At 37.9% G+C, this 13,631-nt stretch overlaps 1 protein-coding gene across 1 annotated transcript in view; it reads left to right on the top strand.

Moving 5' to 3' along the window:
- LOC106871546 (ETS-related transcription factor Elf-1) overlaps window positions 1-13,631 on the top strand; it is a 94,897-nt gene that overhangs the window by 30,193 nt on the left and 51,073 nt on the right. Inside the window, exons 2-5 of the mRNA XM_052969109.1 lie at window positions 8,566-8,694; window positions 10,601-10,678; window positions 11,726-11,815; window positions 12,862-12,954. Coding sequence (XP_052825069.1) covers window positions 8,566-8,694; window positions 10,601-10,678; window positions 11,726-11,815; window positions 12,862-12,954 — 390 coding nt within the window. The remainder of the gene's footprint in view (window positions 1-8,565; window positions 8,695-10,600; window positions 10,679-11,725; window positions 11,816-12,861; window positions 12,955-13,631) is intronic.

Genomic DNA, 13,631 nt, shown 5'->3' with positions numbered 1-13,631 from the left:
CCTATACTGTAATTATTGTAATATATTTTATTGTCACAACATTGTCTGGAACCCACTTCCTGTGTCTTCAAAGGAAAGGAAAGTGACCCTCACGCCTTTCTCTCCCCCCCCTCCGCACAGAAAGGAAATAAAGCTGTAACCGACACCACCACCACCACCACCACTGTCATCATCTCCCTCTATTAATATGCTACTATTATTACTACCACCATCACCACCGTCATCGTCCACCCTCCTTCCATTGTCATCATGCTATTAATATGCAGCTATTACACCACCATCGCCACCACCACCGCCATGCTATTTCTATTTAAGACAATTAATGACCAGTGAACAAGTGGAACTGGGCTGGCATTCTTCAACTGTTGCCGCCCCTCCCCCCACTCCTACCTCCACAAACAAACACACCTCAGGTACATGTGGAGAGAGGGAGGGCCAGACACACACATACCTTTCACCACACACACACACACACACATGTATATATATATATATATATGAGAGAGACAGACATATACACGTCTTTCTCACCATATATATATGCACACAACCTCATTAGTTTTATATGTGTAAGACAGAGACCTCTTTCACCATATATACATATATATACATACATATATATATATATATATATGCACATACACGTACACACACACACACACATATATACACACACAAGCATACACAGCCTGTAATGTCACACCACAACTACATGTTCCGGGGTGGTGGGCATGGGGATGGAGAGCCACCATATTGTCTACAGTTTTTAGTTGTGACATTCTAACGTTCCCCCCTCACCCCCCTCTTGCCATCAGCTGATTACTTGCATTTGACTGCTGTAAACTACATCAACTGTAGGAAGTACCATTGCCACCGCCACCCCACACACACACACACACACTGTGTTGGTGGTGGTGCCGGTGGTGGTGGAGGGTTTACAGGTAAGACACACAGACATGCACTACCAAGCAACTGCTGTAAAGACAGACAGGTGGAAGGGAATTAAACTCAGTGATTAGTTGCTGGGGGGGGGGGGGTCGCATAGAGAAAGACAGGCAGATAGAAGGGTTGAGAACTACTACTACTACTACTACTCAGTTACTAGTTGGTGACAAGAGTATGGAGAAATAGACAGACAGACAGACAGATAGATAGATAGAGGTGGTTGACAACAGCTACTACTGCTGCTGCTGCTACTACAGGATCATTTAATTAGTCAGTGTCCACACTAATTAGGGACAACTTTAGAGAGCTGATTAGTCATTCTATTGAATGGACACTCTGAGATGATGGACTTTCTTTTTTCCCAATCACTTTGTTGTAGAAATTGTCACCTGTTAATTAACTGCTGTATATACACACACACACAGTCGCATAATATACACACTGGCTTATATATATATATATTTTTTTTTCAAATATATTCACATGTAGCATTTGTCACCAGTTAATTAACTACCATGTATACACACACACACACATATATATACTCAGTCATTAGTCACTGTAGTGTTTAATATATATATATATATATATATATATAAACATGTATGCAAATACTCATTTCATGTACATATATGACTATACACACACACACACACACACACACACACACACACACACACACGCAACCAATCACATAAGCATACTTACATGCATACACATTTACACACACAGAACTAAACATATACACACCCAAGTGTGCATGTGTGTATAGACCTGTCACACCACATGTATGTATGTGTGTGTGTGTTATATATATGCATGCATGTATACATACTTGTATGTATACGCTTGTATATAACACACTATTAGTGACTGCATCGGTTGCCGAACTCTTGCAGACTTTCAACAGAAACCAAATTCCTTGAGGAAAACATTTAATTCCTTTAATATTATTGTATTTCCCCTGAGGAATAATTAAGTTTTGAGAAAATTTCTTGTTTCATATGTAATTAACCAGCATCCTCAACTCCCCCCGTATCACCCACCCCACCTCCAGTCATAGACATGGATGCTATGCTACCATTTCACTTTGAATGTGAAAAAGTTTAATAATTCTTTGATGGTGTGGTGGTTGTGTCGGTGGGGATTTAGTGTTTGTGTGTGTGTGTGTGTGTGTGTGTGTAGGCATGTGGGGAAGTAGTTTGCTTCACAGACACTTGGTTCTTGGTTCAGTCCCCATGCACAGCTGTTTGTTACAGAAATCAGTCATGTCTATGTACACACACACACACACACACAGATTGTCAGCTTCTTTTTAAATTCATAAGAAATAAAGACAATTGATGTGGTTTGTGTATTTTAGGTATTAAATGAAGCTTGGTTGTGTTAGGATCTGCAGCGGGTACATGGGATAGAGAAATATGTGTGTGTATATATATATATATATATATATAGGCGCAGGTGTATATATATATATATATATATATATATATATATATATATATATGAACGCATGCATGTATATATCGATGTGTTTGTGCACCTATTATGTGTGTGTATGTATATGTATGCACACACACCAAATGTGTGTGTATGTATGGTTTTATATATATATATAGATATATTTGTAGTTCACGTTGATGTTGGTTACCAATATGTTTGGGACATTTTTCGAAGACCTTAATGTACAGTTGATGAGAGATTTCAGTTTATCCTCTTGAAAAAAAGCATGAATGATGCCACCTCTTCGTCTTACAACACTTGCCCCCCCCCCCAGCTCCACAACACTTAATGTGTTCTGGATCCAACTGTTCCACCCTGGGGACAGTAACAGGGATGGGGTTTGGGGATATAATTTCTAATTAATTCTCACATTCCTCATTCTCTTTTAATTAAACTGCTTTCCTTTTAAGAACTGTGTGTCTATGTGTGTGTATATATATATATATATATATATATATATATATAGGTGCGTATATGTGCTTTAATGTACTCTATGTGCATGTCTGTTTTTAATTCTGGCATAAATTGGGTACATACAAACACATATACATATCTCTGTGTCTTTCTTTTTTTCTCTCATATATGTGTGTGTGTGTGTGTGTGTGTGTATATATATATATATATAATCAATCCCCCCCAAGAAACAAAGAAACATGAGGATGTGGTACATGCAAAGTATGAGTTCTCTTCAATACACCCCCCCCCCTTCCCAATACATGCTACCGCCACCCATCCTACTCCCTTACACTAGGGTCAATCATTCTTCCCCCACAATTCATCCCACTGGGATTCATCTTCTTATACATCAGCAATGAGTTGGGGAGGAAAAAGAGGCAGTGGTAGTGGAGCTGTGGTCCTATTTTCATGAAACAACAACATGTTGCTATGGCAACATAGCCGTTGCAGACTCCCCACCACCACCACCACACGTTCCCTGTTTCCACTTGTAACCAAGGACAACAATGAGTGTCCACACCATTTCTGGGCACACCCTGTGACATCATTGTTTGTCCTCTCTCTCAACCCTTTCATAATATATATGTTTATGTATGTGTATGCACACACATTGTCTATTCACTCACTCTCCCCCCTCCCTCCTTACATTGACATAATTATTAATTAGCTACATATATCATCAGTGGTTGACTCAGTTAATTAGTCTGTACCATTCTACTTTCACATCTACTTTCCACTCTCAATCACCCATTATAATGGGTGTATACATGAATATATAAACATGCATACACATCTATATCTAGTCAGATGCATATATATATATATATATATATATATATATATATATATATATACACATACATACATGCATACATAAATGTATATATGCATAAATATATACACACATATATATATACACGTATATACTCATATACATATATATTTATACACATATTTATATATACACACACACATATATGTACATAGATATGTATGTATATATATATATATATATATATATTACTTTTATTCTCTTATTTCCCCTTTATACTTCCTATAACCGTCTTTTTCCAAAATAACTCCTTATATTGAACTCTACTATTTCCCTCTAGTTAACTCTCTCATACTGTCTCTGATGAAGGGATATCCCTAATATCCCAGAAACAGCTGTACGACTAAGTTTCTCTTTATAAATGTCCTATAAATTCCTCACACCCTTTCGGCTTCGTTGTCTCATTTTATTTACAACATACATGCTCGCATTAGACTCCTCACTCGTATGATTGTTTAACTCCGGTCCTCCCATAGCACTTACATAGCATTGCCTGCAATCTTGGGTCTTCTGGATACCAATACCACTCATATATATAGGCACAGGCATGGCAAGAAGTTTACTTGCCAGTCACATGATTGCAGGTTCAGTCCCAGGTTCGTCAACATCATTGTTTAATGTCCACTTTCCAGGAGCTGACTAGGTGGAAGACTGGCACCAAACTTCTGTGTCTGTTTTGACACGGTTTTTACAACTGGATGCCCTTCCTAACGCCGACCACCCTGCAGAGTGGATGTATGATAGAAGAAGTACCAGGATTAGAGAGAGAAGGAAAAAAAAATGTTGTGGGGGTTGATTCAGTCAACTAAAAATTCTTCAAGGTGGTGCCCCAGCATGGCTGCAACCCAGTGACTGCAACAAATAAAAGACACAAACACACACACACATTTACATAAATAAGTATATGAATGTCTGTGTGTCTAGGTTGATAAGTAAATACATATGAATATATCCTAACAATGATAGAAAGAGAAGTTTGTGAGGCAGGATTGTTCCTTTATTTATTTATAGACAGATCCATAAAAAGTCTTTGAATGTTCCGAAGGAAATGAGAGAGAATAATGCTTAAATATTTCATTTGTTTTGGTTTTTTTATTGCAGTGTTGTCAAATGCTGGGGACTCTTATAACACACACACACACATTTATGTACACATGCACACACACACACATTTATGTACACATGCACACACACACAATGCAAGAATTGAATCTGATACGCAAGAATGCCAGAAGGAAGAACACCAGAGTGGAAGGTTTTCTCTTTCCCTGCAAAAAAAAAAAAGCCTGTTAGACACATTTAAGTAGATGGGGCGTGGGTCGGAGGGGGTGGGGCTGATAACAACAATGCTAATGTACTTCTCCCCCCCCCCCCAATCTTCTCCATTCTTCTGTTGCTGCTGGCAACTATTTTGATGAAAGGTGGGCAGCAAAATAAATACAGCCTGGTCAAAGACAGCAATAGGTACCCACCACCACCGCCACCACCACCGCTGCTACCATGGTTGGTGGGTGGTTGTGGGGAGAGGAAAAGGTATGGCGGCGGCGGTGGTGTGGGGGTGGGTAGTGTAGGTTAAATAAATAAATTAATAAACAAGAAAAGGGAGAAAGTTTATAAGATATTGAGATTTCAAAGGATGATAAAGAGGAGAATGGGAAAACGTGTGTGTGTGTGTGTGTGTGTGTGTCTATATATATATATCATCAGCATCATCGTTATAGAGAGAGAGAGAGAGAGAGAGAGCAAGCTGTGTGTGTGTGTGTGTGTTAGTCATCAGTTGTTTTCTTGGTGCTTGTGTTTTGTCTATTGGACGACCCGGTTACCACAGTGTCCATCTGCTCAGACATACACGTACAACAACTGCGGATCCTGGACACCTTTGGCATGGTGGAGGTCGACTGAGTCCCTGTTATTGTGCCACCATGACCACCACTACTACTCGGGACGGTGTCCCACATGGAGAGCTCTGAACTGTTTGCTCTCCACCTTGTATCTAATTCAACTCCCCTTTTACATGACCAAGTGTCATACATGTGTGTGTGTGTGTGCATATGTGCATATATATATGTATGTGTATGTGTGTAAAAAATGTATGTAATTATGCCTATTATTCAGTGTGTGTATGTGTGTATATATAAACACATATGCATGTGCATATATGTATATGTAAAAAATGTATGTATATACATATATATATATATGCATCTATTATTCAGTGAGTTTATGTGTGTGTGTCTGTATACATAATGTAAAAAATGTATGTATATATATATGTGTCTATTATTCAGTGTGTTTGTGTGTGTTAGTCTTTCTCCTCCTCCCCCCCTCCATCACTTATCTAGGTGGAGGGTGTGGGTGTGTGGAGGGAAATTATAAACAAACCATAATGGTATTTGTTATGGCTTTATTCTTTTTGTGTGTGTGCATAAGCACAGGTGTGTGTATATATATGTGTGTGTGTGTGTATATGTATGTATATATATATATATATATATATATATATATATACACATGCAAATGTATGTGTACGTAAACATAGAACCACACGCACACATATGCAAAAGTTCTTAGTTGCATGTTGTTTATTTGTGAAGCACTGCTCTCTCTCTCTCTCTTCTTCCCCACCCCATGCACACGACTACCCTCACCCACCCCACCCCACCCTTCATCTGCCCTACCTAACCCTAAGGATATTTCAACTTGATGCTATTTCTTTGAGTCACATGATGTACCTTCTGCTATCTTAGCTCACCCCTATTGTATTGGTTGTCGTTATCACCACATCATCATCATCATCATTGCCGTTATCCCACATTAGTTTTGGCATCAGATCTCTCTGCTATGTGTGTGGCAGGAATAACTTCTTTTGTTCTTACAATCTACCAACGTCTTTCCTTTTTGTCTATTGTTCTTTCTTTCTTTCTTCCTCTCTTTCTCTCTTTCTCTCTTTCTTTCTCTCTTTCTTTCCACTTTGTTTGGTTTTTCTCACGATTGCTGGAAGTCTTTTCCACGTATATTTGTTCTGGCTTTTAGCGTCAGTGCCAGCCAGCAGCTATACCGGAATATTCGTTTCGGTGTATATGAAGTATGATAGATTATATTTCTGTCCAATCAATGGGAGTTCTTGCAGATCTCTCCACAGTAGAAACCAATATTGGAATATGTCCGGTGGCAATTAAAATTATTTGGTAAACTGACAGAGCAGCGCTAAGTTCTGTAGAAACTCAATGTAAGAGTTTCTAGTAAGGCATTCCCAGAAAGGGTGAGGAATTGTGTAGATAAATCCAGTTTTTATTGCTTTGGAATTGTAATGTCTACAAGTGACTCCCTAGTTTATGACTGGTATGGTACATGATTTAATTAGAAGTGAACAGTGTTGCTTAAGGCCAGGTCAGCTCTAATCTCATTGACCTGTGATCAAACATCTTTAATGACCATCCAATCTGTATTTTTCAATGTCGTGCTGCTGCTGCTGTTTAGCTCCTGATCACCTACGTTCCAGTCATGACCATCATGCATGTTTTTCTGGCATAATGTATCTCGGACTTTATCTAATATGGCCTTTCTTTTACAGACTTGTATGATGTAGAAATATCACTGTTATTTCTGGCAGATTGCAGGGCTGTCTAGCTTGTTCCTTTATCAGCTCAACTAAATGATTCAGATTAAACAAGGATTATTGTAAAAGGGATCCATCTCTTGTTTGATTTAAGGGGTTTCTAAAGTTGATATCACTACAGACACCTGACTAGATAGGTGATATATCACAATATCTTCATAGGTGATATCTCAGGGGAGATAACATAAGAAACTGATATTAGCTTTTAATTCCTTAGAAGTCACTCTAAATAACATGTGTATGTTTAAACTCTGTGTGTGTGTGTGTGTGTGTGTTAATGTTTGCTTTTATGTTCATTTGTAATAAAAACAATCTTACATTAATCTGATGGGTTACTCTGTACTTTAGTAGAGTACAAATTTATTATTCTTAGACAAGAATGTTGTTGACAGTGACTTCAAAGTTTCAACTAGTTAATAATAATAAATACACACGCACACACATACATACACCTGTGTGTGTTTAAGCATTGACTGTGTATGTGTGTGTGTTTATGACTGTCAAACTCTTTTCCTCTCTCTCTGTTTTGAGAAAAATTGATCTTGGCAAAATCCCCAAAACAGAACAGAACCAGTCACAACTAAATACCATTTTATGTACATCCAGTGTTTATTTGTATGTCTTGTGCGTGTCTGTGTGTGTATAATGAATCTGTTATTCATTATGTATATGCGTGTGTGCATCTGTCTTACACATAATGTTAGTACATGTCATACATAGTCAATGTTTATACACACACACACACACACACACACACACGTAGGCACACAGCCTTGACTATGTAGTCAAGAAGTTTGTTTCCCAACCAAAGCCTTCAGAGCGAATTTGCTAAACAGAAACTAAAAGAAGCCCACAGTGTGTGTGTGTGTGTTTGTTTCGTTGTCTTGATAATAATAAATAAGCAACATGATGCAAATGGTGTTGTTTCTTTCCAGTCTCTGGTGATGGTATGTCTGAACGTGGGGAAATATTACTTTGCTTAGAAACAGGTAAGGGTTGGTGACGGGAAGGGCATCCAGCTGTAGAACATCTGCCTGCCCCAACAAAACTCATCTGACCCATGCAAGCATGGAAAAGTGGTATTTTAATGATGATGATGATGTACACACAGTGAATATGTGTGTATGTGTCTATATATATATGTAATTTATATATATGCATTCAATGTATATGTGTATATACTGTACGTTTGTTTGTTTTTGTATTGCAGTGGATGCCTGTGAACAACAGCAGGAGAATAATGGTCAGCAAGCAGCAGTTGAGGCACTCATCAGCCTGGATTCTCCAACAGCAACTTATGATAACAAATCTCTATCATTTGTAATTCCTCCACATTCAGGTAAGAAGACACTCTCATAGGTTACGCACTACACACGCACACACACTGTGTAATATATACATACATACACATCTATATATTGAAAAATTCGTTATAGGTATAAAAATACCATAAACAAGTATAAAAATGGAGAAAATATGTTAAAATCAAAATTGGATTTAATACAAAAATGAATACAAATATTTATGAAAAAAAAATAATTATAATTAAAATGCATAACTTTAATTATAATTTTAATTATTATTATTATAATTTTTTCTTAAATATTTGTATTGTCTTTTGAAACATGCGTATGTATTGAATTCACTTTTGTATTAAATTCAATTTTGATTTTAACATATTTTCTCCATTCTTATACTTGTTTATGGTATCTTTTATACCTGTAACGATATTTTCCAACTACTATTTTCTTATTCTTACTACTTTCTCCGGTTGTTTTTTTATTAATATGATGAATCTTTTATTAGAAATCATTCTTTCTCCCTTTTGGACCTCTCAAAAAGTTTGAATTGTTCTTTTTGAACTTATTTCTCATATATATATATATATATATATATATATATATATAATACACCACAATTGTGTGGTGTATTATATTGTATTGCAACATACTTTGGCAACGCAATGTATTCTAACAACCTAATCTTTACTTGGTCAAAGTGGTTTGCTAGATACAACAGTCAAATCTCCGGTGAGACTGATGCCATTAATGCTTTATTTGAGCTGTTGTTGATCAACATCTGCAAGAAAGACATGAATGTCAAGGGGTGGAGGGTTTCAGAGGGTCACTGTGCTGGGGAGGAAGGAGTGGGGCTAATGGTCAGTGCAGGGTCTAGCAGTAGAGTCAGACACAAAAGGGATGATGAGAAGTGACGGAAAAAAAGGTTCAGGAGTGTCTGAGTGGTGGCAGTATAAAATCACCCTGCTCCACTGAACAGAGGCCATTATAGTAGCAGTAGTAGAAAAGACTGAGAGTGGACACAGCACACCTGTGTACCAAAGGGTGGAATTTGTTCAATTACTGAATGTCACTCAATCAAGTGGCCCTTCTCTGGATGCATCCCAGAATATTTGTGTGCGTAATGACAGTAGTACTGTCCCAGATGTTGGAGCAGTATTACACCATGGACCCCACTGCAGCCTTGTGTTGGGGGGGAAAAGTATTGTCTGAGATGTGGTCCCTACTATGTTAAGGATTTGCTTTTGCCAAGAGAATTCCTTGCTGGTACTGAGGCCTGGAATTTGGAGTGTCTGTGAAGGTTCTGTCTGCATGGTGCTCATGTTTAGGGATATATCATCATCATCATCGTTTAACGTCCACTTTCCATGCTAGCATGGGTTGGACGATTTGACTGAGGACTGGCAAGCCAGAAGGCTGCACCATGCTCCAATCTGATTTGGCAAGGTTTCTACAGCTGGATGCCATTCCTAACGCCAGCCACTCCGAGAGTGTAGTGGGTGCTTTTACGTGCCACCGGCATGAGGGCCAGTCAGGAGGTACTGACATTGACCATGCTTGAATGGTGCTTTTTACATGCCACCAGCACGGGAGCCAGTTAGACAATGCTTCAATTATAAATATACATCTTTTATGCTGTGAATTGATAAATCTATATGAAATTTTTTGCCTGCATTATAGACAGGGCAATTATATAACTTTCGTTTATATCCTTATAGCAGGTGGGTTTGTACTTTAGATATTGTAAATATATACACTTGAAATCATACTCGCTCTACATACAGTTTGTTAATGTATATATACATATTGTTTTTGCTCATTCATCACACACACACACACATTTTATATATGCATAGTGAGAGGGTGAAAGTTTGTTAATGTATATATATATATATATACGTATATACACATGCATTAATATTATGTCTGCGTGTTGTTCTTGTCCAGGATCTCTTCCCCCCAGCCCAGCCGACAGTGGTTTCTGTGATTTAGACACTAACCAGGATGATTACCGCCGAGTATCAAGTAAGCAACTACTAACTTTATTATTTTTCTCAGTTTTATGTTCCTCAGCCTGAACTTGGTTTTATATATGTATATTTTTATGTATGTAAAATATCTAATCCGTAATCATTAGTCGGACAAAGTATATCCTGTTTTGTCTACGGATTTTCTCCATTTATGGATTAAATATGTTTAGTCACTCTCAGATGTGCCTTTGTGCTCATTACTCTAAAGGCTGGACATGCTTCCTTTCAGACTTGTCATCCCCTCGGATATATATATATATATATATATATATTTTATTTCACTTCGGTATAATGATAATAATAACCTGACGTAAGAACTCAATGTACACGTGCTTTAGAATGAAGCATCACTTGAGTCGAAAGCAGTAATAAGAAATTAAATAACTGACAAGGGAAGAAGAAATTATGCCATGGCATAATTTTGTATTCCCTTGTTATTTAATTTCTTGTATATATATAAAACATCTCACTAGTGTAAAAATGTGTCAAAACAATTGTAGCAATTTTTAAATAAAGAACATCATTCTTTCTATTTTCTATTTCTATAAACTCTACGGATACTATGGAATTCCTGATGTATATCTAAGTAGCTGGAGCATTTCCTCTATATGATGACATCAGGTAGCCAATAACTGTGGATAAGCTTTGCATAGCACTCTATAAGGTATAGACATCACTAAGCTAACTAAGCTCTCTTAGTCACGTTAGTGATGTCTATATATATATAAATGTACTTCTAACGAAGAACATTGGATCTGTAGCCATGCAGCTTACCACCAATGAATTCACTACTTGCGAGCACTGGAGACAACTGAGGAAGGACAAGTTTTCACAAATATTGTATTAGCTTAACACTTAAAATGAAGGGGAAGAGTTAACTTTTCAGATGTTAGTCCTTCATCATCAGAAGAAAAGTGAAAGAAGATAGTGAAAGAGGGGAAAATGATTATGTGTGTGTGGTGTTTATGAAGAGCAGAACAATCGAATCCTGCTGTAGACGTGATTTGATCTCTAGTAAGACATGTTCATTTGTTCGTTTCAGTCTTACCACATACATTCTGGTTACCACCCCCTGCACACCAACCTATGTTAAATACTCTAAGTACTTCCACACGTCCTCCTGTCAGGCCAAGTAAGTGAACCACCTTTATTACACCTTCTTTTCACTATTTCTATATATATATATATGTGTGAGAGAGAGAGAGAGAGAGAGAGAGAGAGAGAGAGAGAGAGAGAGAGAGAGAGACCATATGTGTGTGTGTTTGTGTATTAAATGTTTCTTATAAATCTTCACATTAGTCATTCTAAATGTTCACCCGACCCCTATTTCTTAAAGTGACCACCCTGATATCTTTAGAATTACATCTAACTCCTCTAATACACCCTTCCACACACACATATCACAAATTGGGATTAATTTCAAGCAAACACTTTTTTTTTTTCACCCAAAGTTCTCTGATTAAGCCTTTTGTCTACGTTACAAATTATTATTATTATGGAAAAAGGCAGTGAGCTGGCAGAATTGTCTGTCATCACGTTCCGAGTTCAAATTCCACCAAGGTCGACTTTGCCTTTCATCCTTTCAGGGTCAATAAATTAAGTACCAGTTGCATACTGGTGTCGATCTAATCAAGTAGCTCCCTCCCCCAAAATTTCAGGCCTTGTGCTTATAGTAGAAAGCATTATTATTATTATTATTATAAGATGGTGAGTTGGCAGAACCGTTAGGGGGCTGGTTGAAATTCTTAGTGGTATTTCATCCATCTTTATGTTCTGAGTTCAAATTCTGCCAGGACCCACTTGGCTTTCTATCCTTTCAGGGACAATAAAATAAGTATCAGCTGAATGCTGGGGGTCAATGTAATCAACGGACCCCTTCCCCCACAAGTGCTGGCCTTGTGCTAAAATTTGAAACCATCATCATTATTATTATTATTATAGCAGACACATTGTTGGATATAATGCTTTTGGGTTTTACTCACTTTTCATGATCAGTGTTCAAATCCCAGGAAGGCCACTCTGCTGTAACTTCTTCTGGGGCTCAGTAAATAAACTTAAGGTAAATACTGGGGTTGACTGTAACACACCCAAGCCCCTTCCACACACGTAAAACAAAGTCATTAGTGTTGTGTTAATTATGTCAGAAATCTTTAATTGAATTTGTTTATCTTTCTGCAGTTTACCATCCGGCACCTCCTTCTGTAAATGTCCATCAGTCTGTTGAAGCCACCACGCCACCCTCATCTCCATTTGGCAAAAAAAATAAAAAAGGTGAGTTTCGTAATAATAATAATAATAATTCTAATAGTACTGCCACCTGACTGGCTCTTGTGCTGGTGGCACGAAAAAGCACCCACTACACTCTCTGAGTGATTGGTGTTAGGAAGGGCATCTAGCTGTAGAAACCTTGCCAGATCAGATAGGAGCCTGGTACAGCCTCCTGGCTTGCCAGTCCCTAGTCAAACTGTCCAACCCATGCCAGCATGGAAAGCCGACGTTAAACGATGATGATGATGATGTTATTGTTTAGCTTCACAGTGACCTTCATTGATGTGAAGGTGCAGACATGGCTGTGTGGTAACAAGTTTGATTTCCAACCACATGGCCCCAGGTTCAGTCCCACTGCATGGCACCTTTTGTAAGTGTCTTCTACTATAGCCCTAGGCTGATCAAATCTTTGCGAGTGGGTTTTATAGATGGAAACTGAAAGAAGCCTGTCATGTGTGTGTTTTTGCGTCTGTCCCCCACTATATCACTTGTCAACCAGTGTTGGTCTATTTACATCCCTGTAACATAGAAGTTTGGCAAAAGAAACTGATAAAATAAATACCAGGCTTAAAGAAACAAAGTACTTGGGTTGGTTTGTTTGACCAAAATTTCTTCAGGGTGTTGCCCCAGCTTGGTCACAGCCAAATAACCCAAGATAAATTTAAAATTAGTTGAAAGAA

The sequence above is a fragment of the Octopus bimaculoides genome, chromosome 7 (genome assembly GCF_001194135.2).
Source record: "Octopus bimaculoides isolate UCB-OBI-ISO-001 chromosome 7, ASM119413v2, whole genome shotgun sequence".
NCBI classification, from domain to species: Eukaryota; Metazoa; Mollusca; class Cephalopoda; order Octopoda; family Octopodidae; genus Octopus; species Octopus bimaculoides.
Note: the sequence above shows the minus strand (reverse complement) of the source record. Positions and strands in the feature narration are given on the sequence as shown.